The sequence below is a fragment of the Ambystoma mexicanum genome, chromosome 7q (assembly GCF_040938575.1).
Source record: "Ambystoma mexicanum isolate Mex_15411 chromosome 7q, UKY_AmexF1_1, whole genome shotgun sequence".
Taxonomy (NCBI): Eukaryota; Metazoa; Chordata; class Amphibia; order Caudata; family Ambystomatidae; genus Ambystoma; species Ambystoma mexicanum.
The window spans coordinates 688,744,537-688,759,020 of NC_090941.1; the positions used below are offsets into that span (position 1 = coordinate 688,744,537).

Here is a 14,484-nt window from a genome sequence, read left to right on the forward strand (position 1 = left end):
ACACATATGGCGGAGGGGGTGTTATGGCACCCAGCATCTGGGCTGATATGAACACCCCTTTGGGGAATTGACAACGGTAGCCATTACTGAGATTAAATGAAAGCATTGACATTTGCTGATACCCCAGGATAAGTTCAGACCGAGGAGATGAGCAGATAATACTACTATGGTCACATATTCAGAGAAATGGACCTTAAATCAGATCACCTCCTGCCCCTCAATTTTAGTCACATGACCGCTACATCAGGAAGCACGCCTAGGGCGTCCCTAGTGCCGGGCAGGCTGATAAACCAGGTGGACTAAACGTGGAAAGAAGAAAGTGTGAGTATTGGACCCACACCCATAAAGGTAATCAAGGCCTCCAAGGTAATCATCATAGTCACAGTACCCAGCAGGGGAGTATAACAGATTAACTGTATTTGAAAGTCTGGGACACGCATCCATAGAGCATCTTTGTTGATCCTCATAATAATAGTACCTAGCAGGAGAGTGTACCAGGTGGATTGTGCATGCGAGTCTGGGAACCCGCACCCATTGAAGTATCACAACAATCTTAGTAGTCATAGTGCCTGACAGGAAGGGCGTCAGGTGGACTGTGAGCCCAAGAGTTAAACCAGGTGAAGGGAACCATAACCCTTTGTGTGTTGTGAACACTCTGCAAAAAGCCAAGAGAAGGAAGTCAATATCTTGACACTATAAGCAGTCAAACCAGGTGAAGGGAGTCATACCCCCTGGTGTTTTTCATGAACATTTTGTGACAGCCAAGAGAAAGAAGTCTTTCTCTTAACATAGTAAGAAATCAGAGAAAATATCTTGTGAAGGACAATCTTCCAGCAAGTTGTGAACATTGTAAAGATAAGAAACTTTATTTTCTTTGCCCCCTGGTGGATAGTCAGTCCAATGAGCCTTTTTAGACTTTGTTTTGATGCCTTTCCCTTGACGAAGAACATTTCATTTTCCTTATAACTGAAGGTGGGGGAATCACCCAGAGAGAGAGAGACATTCTTCTGATCCAGGAAGATCATCCTTTTTCTTTAGTTGACTTAAAATGTAAGTGAAATATATAGGTGTCTGACACGAGATTAGACCATTTACTTTTTACAAGACCTCCTGACAGAAACCTTAGTTTATTTGAAGCAGTGAAACAACTCTTATATAAATAAGGATAGTTAGGGTTTTCCTTTTACTTTAGTTTTAAATAAAAGCCTATAACCAAAAACATGCCACCCACCTGTCAGTCTCCTACCTCTGCCTGTTAGTCTCCTACCTCTGCACTCTTAGAGTAATCTGTGAAAGGCTTAATTGGAAGCCTGAAGAGGGAATTAAAACACCTTTGCAGTTATAGTACAAATATATTTTAACCATCTCCTCTGATTAATTTTCATTTCTACGTGAAAAATAGTAAAGTGAATAAGTTGCAATGAGATAGTGTTTTTTTCTCGATTGTGTGTTCACAAGTGCTCAAAGGTGAAGACCTCAAATGGCAGACACTTCGGCTTTAAAGGGTATGTGTTCTAATGAATGCCGCCCTTTTAAGAAGATGAGCCAAATGTGTCCTATAGGTCAAAACACAGACCTAAGGTGGCACTGACTTACCTTAGAGGGGAGATCAGTTGATAGTGCACAAAGATCGGATAAAGAAAAAATGTTTCCTGCTCATGTTTGCATTCTTATGCGAAATAAAGGGTGTCTTAAAAACAGCAGATTTTACTTTGTTTTTACTTGAATGGAAATCACTTATTTGCTAATCTCACCATTGGTTATGAAATGGTAATGATGCGTCTTTCCCAATGACATTCTTTACTTATACGAAGAAGCCATGAGAACAGAAAATAAACAAGGGAAAGACAGGGGGACAAAAAAAAAATCTGAATAAAATTATGATATACCTCTACTTATGTTTGCGGATGGAGTATGTACGTGTGCGACTCATGGAAATCGTTCAACATTTTGTCTCAGTAATTGGGTCTAAATTATAGTGCAGCGGTTGCCGCACTATAGTTAAATCGAGTAATGAATTTCATAGGAAACCTGAAAAATAAATTGCTAATAACCTTTGATTCAAAAGATGGATTTGGCTGAAATGTTGCCAACACAATTGTACTCACAGGCCTTTCGGGAAAGGTCCATTAAAAAATCAAAAAGTAATTAAGAAAGTTTAAAGAACGCAGGTTCTGCCTAGTCCCCATGTTTTTGCTTAAGCGCACAGCCAAAAGTGGTGGACTGAATTGAACCAGTTATGAAATAACTTGGGCATGAAGCGTTTACTTGATTTCCAGGAGGGGTCTGGGGTTACTGGGTCTAGTAGTTTTTTAAAATATTTGAAGGTGGAGAGGGTAACCACTTTTTCCAAAATTATAAATGTATTTCCCATGGTGCACTGCAGCAGAGAGGCTGACATGATTTTCAGAGATGCAAAAGCAGTCATTTTTCCCCAAAATTCTATTGCTAGTAACTTGACTTGCTGGATGGATTTGGGTGACATTTTCAAAACAAAACGTTGATCAAGTCCTCCACCTCCAAACTGCAAATCTTGAGAACAATACGTTATAAAAATGAAAATGTTAATAAGAAAACAAAAATCACTTTTAGTGTTCAGCCCCTTCATTTTCCCATAGAGAAAAAGTGCAGCATTTGAACAGCCGTATCACAAAAATCGCTTGGCAGATTTGGACCAAATAAAACAGTTTGGCACAAAGTGTTGACTTATTTTCCTTGACCAGATTTAACGCAACAAACCCCTTGAAATTCAGAGGATGTAGGGATTCAGAACCACATACAAAAAGACATTACAGAGGACATGGCATTATGGGGTCATCAACAGGAGCACGCCGATTTAAACTGGTCCTGACTTCAAACATCCACTGAATTTCAGATTTGTTCAGTCAATTTAGTATAGTAAATCATGTCCTCATTTGGTAAGTCTAAGTGATGACTAGGCAGCGTACACCCCTTTGATGGTTTGACTTCCCTAAAATGTGTGTCTATTACAATTATGAATTATGCCGGCCATGAACTTTTTCGGTTCATCTGAGAAAAATAATAGCCTTCAATCTAAAACAGTCCTATTTTTCTAGTATGCAGGTCAGTGGAAACAGTTCCACTGCTAGCAGGTGCTGCACTGGCTGTGAATGGGGAGGCAAGACGGCAAACATTAGTAGAGTTGTCTACCCTAGACTACAGCTTCCTTCCACATCTCGGTCACACACTCAACATCTGATAAAACCCCAGAAACACCCCGGAAACATAACTCATTTAAAAATACCACTAATATGCAAGACTAGTTTCCAGAGAGGAAAACAGGCACAGAACAGCTGTGACAAACTCCTGAACTAAAAACTGACAATCAATGTGGACAAACTTAACATTGAAGTCCTAACAAGTTCAATCAACAGCTGGTGGAAGAATCCCACTGTGCATTTCTGTCAGAATTCCCGGGTAACAAAAAGCACTCTTTGTCTGCAGGACTCCATTCCATACTTCTCTAGTGTCATTTTTTAGCCATTCAAGACCCGGTTTACATCTCCTCCATTCCTACACTGTAGAGTTGCGTCTATGTTTGTCAGCTTATCGGTGCTATATTTTAACAAGCTTTTTGAGTCTGTGTTCTTGTTCAATTTGGAAGATACTTCTGTAGTACTGTGTAACTTTTTGTATTTTGCTAGCAGGCTAAAACTTCGAAAGTAGGCCAAATAAGAGGGTTGCTAAGAAATACACTTCCACTCCCTGAAATCAGAGCTCCGATATAACGAGCTTCAGGAGAAAGCCTCCCACATCCTCTACAAACTGCACCAAAATAAATATTATGCCCAGTGAAGAAACAAGCCAGCATAATAAAAGCACGGGGAGATCAGGAGGCCAGAAGGAGCAAGGACAGAAGCAGCCTTAGGCTCCATATTCAGCTGAAGAGAAAAAAGCACCCATACATCACCTCCTTGTACTGAATTGGGTGGACAGACAATTTAAGGTAGCGAATATTTTTAAAAAACTGAAAATGCCAGCCACATAATTGGTGGACATCAACTTCATTGTAACATATTCGTGTTGTATATTATTCTTAATGCAAATGATTGCCGAGAGGTATATGTAGAAATGCAAACCCATCACAAACATTCTGAATGTAACTAAATTACTTCTTCATAAAAGACGACCTGCTAATTTTATCCACACTAATGAATATCGTCCACCAGTGACACTTTTCTAGAATACTTAAAACAAATAAAAGTAATCAAAGTATTTTCATAAGGCATGCCAGAGCAATCCCTCGTGCAACCCTTAACCACGAAACTGCAACACCAATGGAGTATGTAGTTAAGAAAATGACTAACTAAGGGGCATCTCACAAAGGAGAATGTGTGCTTTCTAAAGGTAAACCTGGGTTTACTACAATGGGGATAATGGTGCATTCCACTAGGGAACATCTGTGTGCATCTCAAATAGGGGGGGATCATATCACTCAGGGGAGCACCACCATCTCACTGAGTGGAGTGTGTGCAAGTAGCTGATTTGTAGCATGCTCCTTACACTGGGGGAAGCAGGGGAGCGTCACTGGAGGGGAAGCGGACTCCTCTCAGTGAAGCTGTCTTGTTCATCCCATAGAGCATACATAACCTGTGCATCTCACTGTGGGGCTCTTGTTCTTTTCGTACCAGTGGGGACATTTGTGGATAACCTAAAGGAGCTGGGTAATGTAATGAGTGGGAGTACTGCCCACTCACTGTGGTAACTCGGATCTGGGGGCAACTCGGGCAATGGAGACTCCTCAGGATACTATACAAAATACTCAAAGCCGGTCAAAAAAGTGTGAGGGGAAATACACGTTTACTCAACCAGCATTGTCCCCTCATTCACATGCCACAAGTAAGTTAACTCAGTCATGATCACAGTCCAACATAGTCATCTGCACCACTCTCAGGGACCTCACTCATGCCCCTTACAGTTCACCTGCATACCCCCCTCACTACTAGCACCAAATCCCTTTTGAATTATTTTCCCTTTGGAGAGCTCTGTCCTAAGAGTACACAATTATAGGCCAGCTTCTAAAGGCGTGGGCCAGTAGAGAGCACTTCCCATGGGAAGAACAGCTATTATTGTGTAATGTGTGTTATCATTTTGCATTACTAGTTTCATTGAGCAAATGCATTCAGCCTTACTGCTCTGTATCAAATCACATGAACGCGTTCATAAAATACAACCCAAAAATGCATTTATGGGACAGATTTGATCAACTATATCAATAGTACTGATTTTCAACCAGCCAAAAGCGTGAATAACACCACTCACTGTCTATTGCATTTGCAAGAGGTTTCATGGAAACAAAGTTTTCATGAACCCTGTTAATCCAGTTAGTCTGAGGCGCTATGATAGAACTCTGGTAAATCTGGCCTGAGTTGGATGGAGGACGATAAATTCCATTGGAGCCACCTACCAGCCACTCTCAGGCAAAACAAGGTCCAACTCTCCCAAGGCAGAGTAGTGGTGGGCATGCAATGGTCACATATTCCTTCCTTCCTCTCTCTCTCCCAACACATGGGCTCAGAGCATGTGCCAGCTGACTTTCAGTTCATAACTCTGCTATGCTGCCAAATGCAGCGTGGGCATGGCAAGGCCTAGTATTGTGGAAGCCAGCATTCTTTTTTAAATGGACCATGGGTAGCACACCAAGGCAGATTTGAAACAATACTCCACCCAACCCTTCACTTAGCTGGCAATCAAATATCAATTTCAATATAGAATGTTGCAATAAGGAAGTACTTGAACTGCAGTCCACTCATGACACAGACAGAAAGTCTGGTGCTTGACAAATAAGATTCAACAGGGTGGGAAGCAATTATCACTACTTGCAGTTTCAGGCAGAATGCAAGGTCAACACTACTCATGCTGCAATTGGAACGTATGGAACATGCAGTATTTCAGCCTTGTGCGGTGGTCCCTTTCCTCAACCCAACAACAATGCACAATTATCCCCCACAGCTATAACCTACCCCTCCAGCTGGTTGAGACTACACCTGCTCATGCCAATGCTTTGGGGACTTACCATGATTGGGTGGGAAGGGAAGTCTCATTTGGTGCATGCTAGGATCTGAGGGTAACTCGGGCAATGGGGATTCCTCAGGATACTATACAAAATACTTAAAGCCGGTTATCAAAACGTGTGAGGGAAATGCACGTTTACTCAACCATCATTGTCCCCTCATTAACATGCCATAACTAAGTTAACATACATTGTATAGACTACAGGTTTCCCTACAAATGAGCACCTTATTGTGACCTTTATAAGATAGACAACGCCATGATCTGACCAGAACACAGTTGAAGTAAACAAACAGTGCATTAACGTTTAACATAGCTTAACAACAGATGAATGGACAATAAATATAAGGGATTTGACTATACCTTGGACAGCTCCTCGCCAGGTCCACACTGTTTGCAGGGGATACATTTCCCAGAATGGTCCAAAAACTCTTGTTCCCTGCAATCGCCAGTCTCACAATTCACTCTATATGACTAGAAACAACAAAAATAATGTTAAACTGGAAATAAATGCAAAATGATATACTCAGAAAAACGTATCAATATTTATTTTAATACACTGCTACATACTAAATGATATATATATCACTCAATACCTTTCTTCTCCTTTCACTGTGCTGCACATAACAGATGTTACCATTGCCCAATGTATCGACGTTAGTACGAGGAATAGGTGTGTCGGCCCTACTGAAGATACAAACTCATGTAACCACCCCCAGCCGAAATGGGGCGCTTTCAGATAGGGGGTTGTAGGTTGGTAATGTTAAAGTATAGAAAAGGAAAAAGGAAACACACTGACACAATGAGGGGTTTAAGCAGTTTTCATTGAAGTGTATGCGTTTTACTGTACTAGGTTTCCCCGCCATGGGGGAGGGGAACATAGAACACTGGGACTAAGGACAATGGCGGGACTACACTGCTAACAAGAATGGGCTTACCTAAGTGAAGGTTCCAAGTCAGGAGAGGACGGTTGGAGGGCGTCAGTTGGAATGATGAAGGAGAAGACCGATAAGGTTATAAAGAAAGAGAAAGAGGAGATATAAGAGTCAAGAGAGACAGCGTTCCCTGGGGGGTAGGAGAAGCTGCAGTCTCAACAGGTCAATCACGGCTCTGATGAGAAGGCTGGCCTGGCAGTATATGCTTGCTGCAGCCCGGCATCATACAAGCGCTGGGTTGCGTACCGGAGAGCCCCAGGAGAGCCAGTGTGCATAGAGTTTGGCCCCAGAACTGAGGCCAAGCCTGCGGCCCACATGTCCCACCTGCGGGCCAGACCAGGTGGGCTAGCGAAGATTCAAGCCCCAGCCTGCATGAGGGACGCAGCCCCGAGGGATGAAGAGCCCCAAACCTGGGGTGCATCAGCCAAGCGACCCCAGGCAAACAGCGTGTCCTGCGAGGCCCGGATGGGCCAGTAGGGCGCGTAGGGCCCAGTTGATGGCATCGCGTGGGGTAGCCACCCATTCCTGGGCCAGACGTTGCAAGCGGTAAAGATATTTTTTTTTTAAAAGAACCCACGGAGGAAATGTCAGCCCTGCCATGCTTTTATGGCCAGTTCATGTAGACTGTGGCAGCCACCCGTGGCAGAGGAGGGGGTTGACAGACTGCATAAGAGGACAGCAACCTAAAGGTACTGGGAACTGTGTGATCACTGCAAATTCGAAATACCGAATTCAAATATGTCAAATTCTTGTTTCTTTTTGTACAATTATATGCGGGGGAGAGCCCCATAGGCCTGCCCTCACATAATTGAATACCCAACCCTACCCTTCACATATAATTGCTGTGAAATTCACAGCAAATTCTTTGACATTTTCGCATTCAGTATTTTCGAATGCGCAGTGATTGTATGATCCAAGGTACTGTACTTTGACTCTCTGTATGTAGACTTTCACAGAGATAAAAACAAATTTAAGGCACACTGCAGCTACCATCATTATTATAAAAAAGACAAAAATGAAAAGAGATGTGGGGGAAAGGGAGAAAAGGTATGGTATTGAGGGGGGACCTGGGTATGGCACAAGTATTAACCTGTCTAAGGCCATTATCGTCTGGGGTCTGTTTGGATGGGGTACCCAATACCATCAGTAATCCAGGGTAAAATAGCGATTGGAAAACTCAAGGGGGATGAGCTGACAATTGAAGAATGTGTTCTATATTCTGCTAAATTCATAATGTAAGCGCCTGCAAGAGCTAAAAACTCCCCTCTGATGTACTGTGCCCTATTTGTTATCAGGAAACCAGGTTTGAGGCCCATCTTCTGTCTTTAGATCTTTAATTACAGGTCGCGCAGCGCCTCACGTCGCCAGCTGAACTGGGATGGTGAGGTGGTTCCAGTGAGGGCCATTTCTGGCCCGTAGTAAATTAAATGTGCGCACACCAGGGCCAGCAAATCAGGGCCTACACTTGTGTTGGGCAGGCTGAAAACAGAGCAGCCAACTTAGAGTTTCGAAAAACATTCTCTTAGATGCGTTCCACTGAGAAATGCAATATCAAATTAAATTGTTGAGGAAAAGAGACCTAAATTATCAAAATAGTGGTTAAAGTAAAAAAATAAAAAATAAAAGCACGATAAAAACAGACAAACATACAGCAAAGGATCGGAGACAACACAGGTGTACTTCTTAGAGAAGGGGGAGGAGCATCGAAAACCACCAGAAACGCACTTGAGAAGTAGCAGCCCCCAGAATTTGATGAACGACCCTTTGTGCAGACAAGTGAACCCCAAATGAAAACCTTTGGTTGTGTGTGTTATCACCCTCTGGCGCAGATACACTGGTGTACTTCTCAGTAAAGCTTGAAAGGATCCATTGGCCACCTTGACACTACAGGAAGCCAGCGGACACTACATGGGTTGGGAGGAATATACCTAGAGCGCAAGACATGTCGCATTATTCCAGCAGCAGCTTCTGTGTTAGGAATGCAGGAAGCTTTTCATACTATGCTTGATCGTATTCCAAGAAAAGTAATATGTAATGTAAAGTGGACTTGCATAGCACAACTTCGGCTCTTTTGGGGCCTCTTTACGTTAGATTCCGTAAGGGGGTGGAGTTTCTGCGAGGAGACGGAGAGGCAAGACGTGAACCTGAATTGCCAATGAGCACAGAGTGGAAGAAACAGAGTTTTGTATGCTGATAAGTTTCAAGTTCGAGTTGTGGTGAGGGCTCTTGGGAAAGGTTGCCTACGCTGTAGGCATTGTGTTCGATTCGCTAATAAGAAGGACTGACCTGAGAGATGGGATGGGGTTTGCTAGAGTTAAGATGTTGTAAGTACATGTAGGGGAGAGGACTAGCTGGAGTTCCACTGCAGTGTGTGAGTACCTAGTCAATGTATGTAGCATACAGTGGAAAGAATGTGACAGTTTAAGATGATATGGAAAGTTGCATGGCCCCCTCAAACCCTCCCACTGGCTTCTGCAAATGGATCGCTTTCTGTCTATCTCTATCATATGCAGGAACGGTAGATGAGGGGAGCGTATTGACTGGAGACTCCACTCGTTAGCATAATTGAAGTTCTAAGGGTTCTGTGCGGCAGCATTAACTTAGCCTCTGAGAAATCTGCACTGCATATGTTCGTTGTAATTTTCGTTGGCAGGCTGACAGCCATCTCAAACCTCTCAGTCTGATACTGCTCCCAGTGGGGCCCACTGGCCTTTTGCTTAGCTGGGCAACACCAACTTGACAAAGATAGGAGGTTGTCAATCATTCGTCAGGCCATCGGGACAGAGGCCAGAATCCCAGATGATATCTCCCAGCAGTCTCCAACAGGCCTCCAACCAATCTCAAATGGCACACATGTAGCCAAAGAGGGGACGCCCACTTAGAGTCACCCGGTGTTAAGGCAGCTCAATAATTTTGGTTTTAGAATGTTGCTGAAAACAGGTAGGGGGTTCTTCATGGGGAGGTCGAAGCAGGAACAATAAGAGATTGAGTGAGGATTCTTCAAAGTGTGCAACGAAGCAGGATGCAACATTCATTGGCTTCATGAGGCATCAGTTATTGATGCATGTGTGAACCAAGGTTTCCAGGTCTAATGGCGGCAATTAATCTGCAAAACGGACAGCCCCAAGTTGAGAAAAGAGAGTCTTTACCCCCTGCAGAAATCATGCGAGCATGATGCAGCTTTGAACCACCAGGATTCAGGTTTCATACCCTGGTAACAAAGATATGCATGAGATGGGGACCATTAATTAATGTATTTATTTATTCTGCATTTGTAAGGCACTTATACATCAAGTGAATTGTGTTTCAAAGCAATTTGAACCTTCCATACGCAATTTGAGTTACCTTCCTAAACCTAAAATCGTTTTCATCACGTCCGGATTCAACTTTACCCAGTTGGTCTCCATGTGTGTAGCTACTTCAGTCAGGCAGCTTGTCAGGACTTCCAAACCCACCATCTGAAGGCTTTGGGAAAGAGACTGATCTCCATACCAGCAACAATTGTAATGGTTTATTTGTAGAGTGCTTATACACAAGTGAAGTGTTTCAAAGCGCTTCAAGGCGGGAAGGGAACAAGGGAGTACAGTCGTCATTTTTAGGCCTTGAAGATTCAGAATGATTTACAACAATAGCTAGCATGCTAGGCCAGAGGCATATATACTAGTGAAGTGCTCGACGAGTGAGGGAGAAGGGGTGGGGGGCAGGGAGAGGAGCATACAGGCCAATAAGTACAGTACTGGCCTGGCCAACATTTCCCGTTGCTTGGTAGTTGGTCATCAATGTGCCTTTGCATGAGTATTGCAAGCACAGCCAAGCTGGGGAGGGGAGACAGGGTGGACTAGACAGGCAGACTTGTGTGGGGTGAAATATAGCCCCTGGATGCCAGAAATAAAGAGCCCGGAATTATTTGGAAGTCCCATTGAAGTATAAGGCCAGCACAGAAATGGTGATGTCAGACATGAGGCCCATTGAACCAAAAACAGGAATAAATATCAAAGGAAAGAAAGTGGGGGCGTAAATTTCAAAAATGCATAGATATGCGCAATACATTTCAGCAAGGAAAAGAAAGCCAAGTGGCTGACAATGCTGTTTTACTAAATCCATGGAGAGCTGCACTTTTACTTAAAGAAACAGATATCAGGGTGTACATTATCTTCAATGTAATACCAGATTATGCAGCAGCCATCTCAAGTGAAACCGAGCGCATTGCAATTATAAGAAATAAAAGAACTTTTTTTCCTCAGCCAAATGACCATATGCTAAGAGAAGGGCTCACTAGACTTCTCACAGTTTGAACATGGTTTTCTCATATAACTGCTCTATACATGTAAACAATCCATATTTTGCAACTGTGAGATTAAAGAAGTACATTACATATGGATATAAGGCCCAGGTGCCTTATAAAATGTCATGTAAAATGTATTGTGTGCGAGTGTAAAAGCCATTGCTTGAAGAATTTTACATGCAGCCGGTCATTTCTCCTAAATATGAAACTTAACTTCCAAGACCTTTCCTCTGCTGATCCTGGAAAGGGAGGTCTGGTTGTCAACCATCAATCAGGGCCATTGCCTAAAAATATAGAAAGAAATACACTGCCTAGATTTAAACCACAGTGGAAACAGATAAGGCCATGCCTGTTCTTTCAGCAGACGTGACCTTGAGGTCACAATTCCCATAAAATGTCCATTAGAGTTGCAGCCAGGACATTACAGGCCATGAAGGCAGAGGCAAAGATAAACATGAGCCAGCCTCTGGCTTATCACATGCTAAAGGGAAAATGATACTGAAAGCGAATAAAGATAAACTGGTTTAGTTAATAGAAAAATACATATTATTGCATAAAGGGGGCAGCGTATATGCCACAACAGTCATTCCAGACTTGTATTAAAGGTGACAGTAACCCCCTTTGAACCATTCTAAAATGATTTGTGTCTGATAAACATAACTAAAGTTACTAATGAAAATTTGATTTGGGCCTTCCCTTGATTCTGGGATTTTTGAAAGTTGGTGTGAGGGTGAAGGATAAAATTAACAAGGGAACTATGAAGTGGCATACTTTTCACTGCTACGGCTCCTGAGTAAATGAAGAAAAAACATATTTCTGCATAGGAAGGGCGTGCAGACTTCAGATTAGCATCATCTGGTTTGCCTTAAAATGTGATTCTTAAAAATATATCCATACATGTAAAGATTTGAACAATTAGGGTACTTGCCATGTTGATAGATTTTCAGAGTTTTGAACATGCAAAGCCCACATGTCAGTTTGGGATGACACAGCGTTCTCCTCCCACAGCTTTCCTAACTCACACCCCACACCCCTTGTCCTATTAGCACACAGGTGGGAGATTGGTAGAGAAAACCAACCAATCGCTTTCGCAGGAATCATGACAAGTTGTGATGTCATTTGCCCTATAAGTTTGCATTAGAACTGGGCTTTTTCCACTTATTCTGGGAGGTAACCTGCTGCTGAACTCTTGTGAGAAACACCCAAGCAGAGAGACCCCAAATCTTGCATTGAATACAGGGACCAGGAGACATAGAAGCTGACTGGGACCTCTTGGAGGAGCCAGAGGTGACTATACTTGACTGACACCCTTGCTGTCCCCGAGGTGCCCTGCTGTTCCAAGATGCTCATTACAAGGCCTCTCCTGTAAGTAAAACTACCCCAAAGCCATAGATTGTGTAGGCCCTGCATTTTTTTCAAGTATTGGTATAATATTTCCCCATAGCAAAATATCCTGTTTGTTTAGATCCACAGCATATTTAATAAAAGTAAATCAATTAGTTCCCCCTATATATATATATATATATATATAATCACACTTCTATAAATAAATAGGAACAGAAGAATAAGGTGGGAAAGAATGCTTTATATGGTTCAAGGAAACGCAATGATGAATGAAATGCAGTACAGAAAATAACTTGATATGGCTCAACAAAAGACAATGTAATCACTTTTCCTTGACAATTCACTCCCCCCTTTATGCAATATAAGGAGATGGAAAGAAGAGCACACAGTTCTCAGGAATGCAATCAAATACAATGCGAAATTCGGTTCCCCACGAGCAAGCTTAGAGAAAAACAGGTATGATTTTAAAACACAGGCCCAAAATGCTTTGAATGTGGTGGCAATGAAGTGAATGATGCTAAAATTGATTTTAATTCCCTGTAGAGGTTCGGGGTGTGTGTTAGCTAGTTGGTATTAGTTCAGGCTCACTTTAGCAATGCTCTATGAGTAATTAGCAGGTTAAAAACGAATTTCAAGGATGGAAGCAAAGGCAAATATTTTCACACGTGGCTGGAATGATTGCAAATGTCAAATCGTGGCAAATTAGTCGTGTGCGTCGAGCGTAATTACGGAGGCACTATAAGGAGTAGGAAAGCTTAGATTCTAAGCTTTAAAATGACAGTTCAATTTCGTTCCTAGGACAGACGGTTCCAGAGATAAGGACGATTTTGTGAAGGTAGTTTTTCGGAATTGAAATTTAAAAGTTCAAAATGGCAGATGACAGTTTTCAGCTTTAAAAAGGACAGAATGACACACGATTCCTATGAGGTAGTTCTAAATAGGTTAAAATAGTTTTAATTAGATTATTTTACACTAAGAGATTGGTTTTGGCACAGTGCTAGCTGGGTACTCACACTATATTTTGGGCAGGAATGGGCCTCGTCACGGATCTGGTCAACAGGTTGAACGGGACTTCTGGCGGTTCTGCTCACTGCGTCTGGTCTCTGGTTCTCTTTGGATCCGGATACAGCACTGCTTTCTGGATACTGCTACAGGTTCTTGCAAAAGTTCTTGGCAAAGAATTCAAACAGCTCGCCCGGCTGTTGAATAGTTTGGTTGGTTTTGAGGCCTGTTGAAGAGGATTCAGCTTGTGGATTCAGGCCTCTCTGCTACAAATTCTGGAGTTAATTTATGGTCTCTGGAGATTGATGGATTTGAAGTCTGGATCTCTGGATGTGAAGTCTGAAGTCTCCCGGCAAAGCGTCCCGCAAGAAAGTGGAAAGTGAATGTGTCTACCTGGGTTTCAATGTTCCTTTTATGTGTTTTGAAAATGGGTGTGTGCCTGGGCCTAGCTAAGCCTGCCCCTCTCACTTATCATTGGCCAAGCTTTCCTCTCTCCCTTGATTGGGGGGAAGAAATGGAGTGTCAGAGTGATGCTGTAGGTTTTATGGTCAGAGGAACCTCCCCTTGTCAAATTGCACACAAATCTATTTGACCCAAATACACAATTTGTTGAAATTACATGTACATTTACAGATTCCTTATGGTCCATGCTTGTCCGACTCTGATCTTCCTGGGGGCTTGCATTAAAAAAAATGACAGCTTAATTTCGTTTTTAATTGGTTTACCAATGTTAAATCTGTATCAAAAAGTACACCAATGTACACCCTCCTTCTACACACATTCCAGCTATTTACTAGGTTTCTAGCATAAGCCCGGTGTCTGTAATATCAATAAATAGCGGGGTTTGGTCCTAGAACACCGTAGAAATTGGAGTTTGGACTCAAA

The 14,484-nt window shown here is 42.5% G+C and overlaps 1 protein-coding gene across 1 annotated transcript in view; it reads right to left on the bottom strand.

Moving 5' to 3' along the window:
• TNFRSF19 (TNF receptor superfamily member 19) overlaps positions 1 to 14,484 on the bottom strand; it is a 264,598-nt gene that overhangs the window by 206,979 nt on the left and 43,135 nt on the right. The window contains exon 3 of the mRNA XM_069639109.1: positions 6,397 to 6,507. Within this exon, the coding sequence (XP_069495210.1) occupies positions 6,397 to 6,507 (111 nt within the window). The remainder of the gene's footprint in view (positions 1 to 6,396; positions 6,508 to 14,484) is intronic.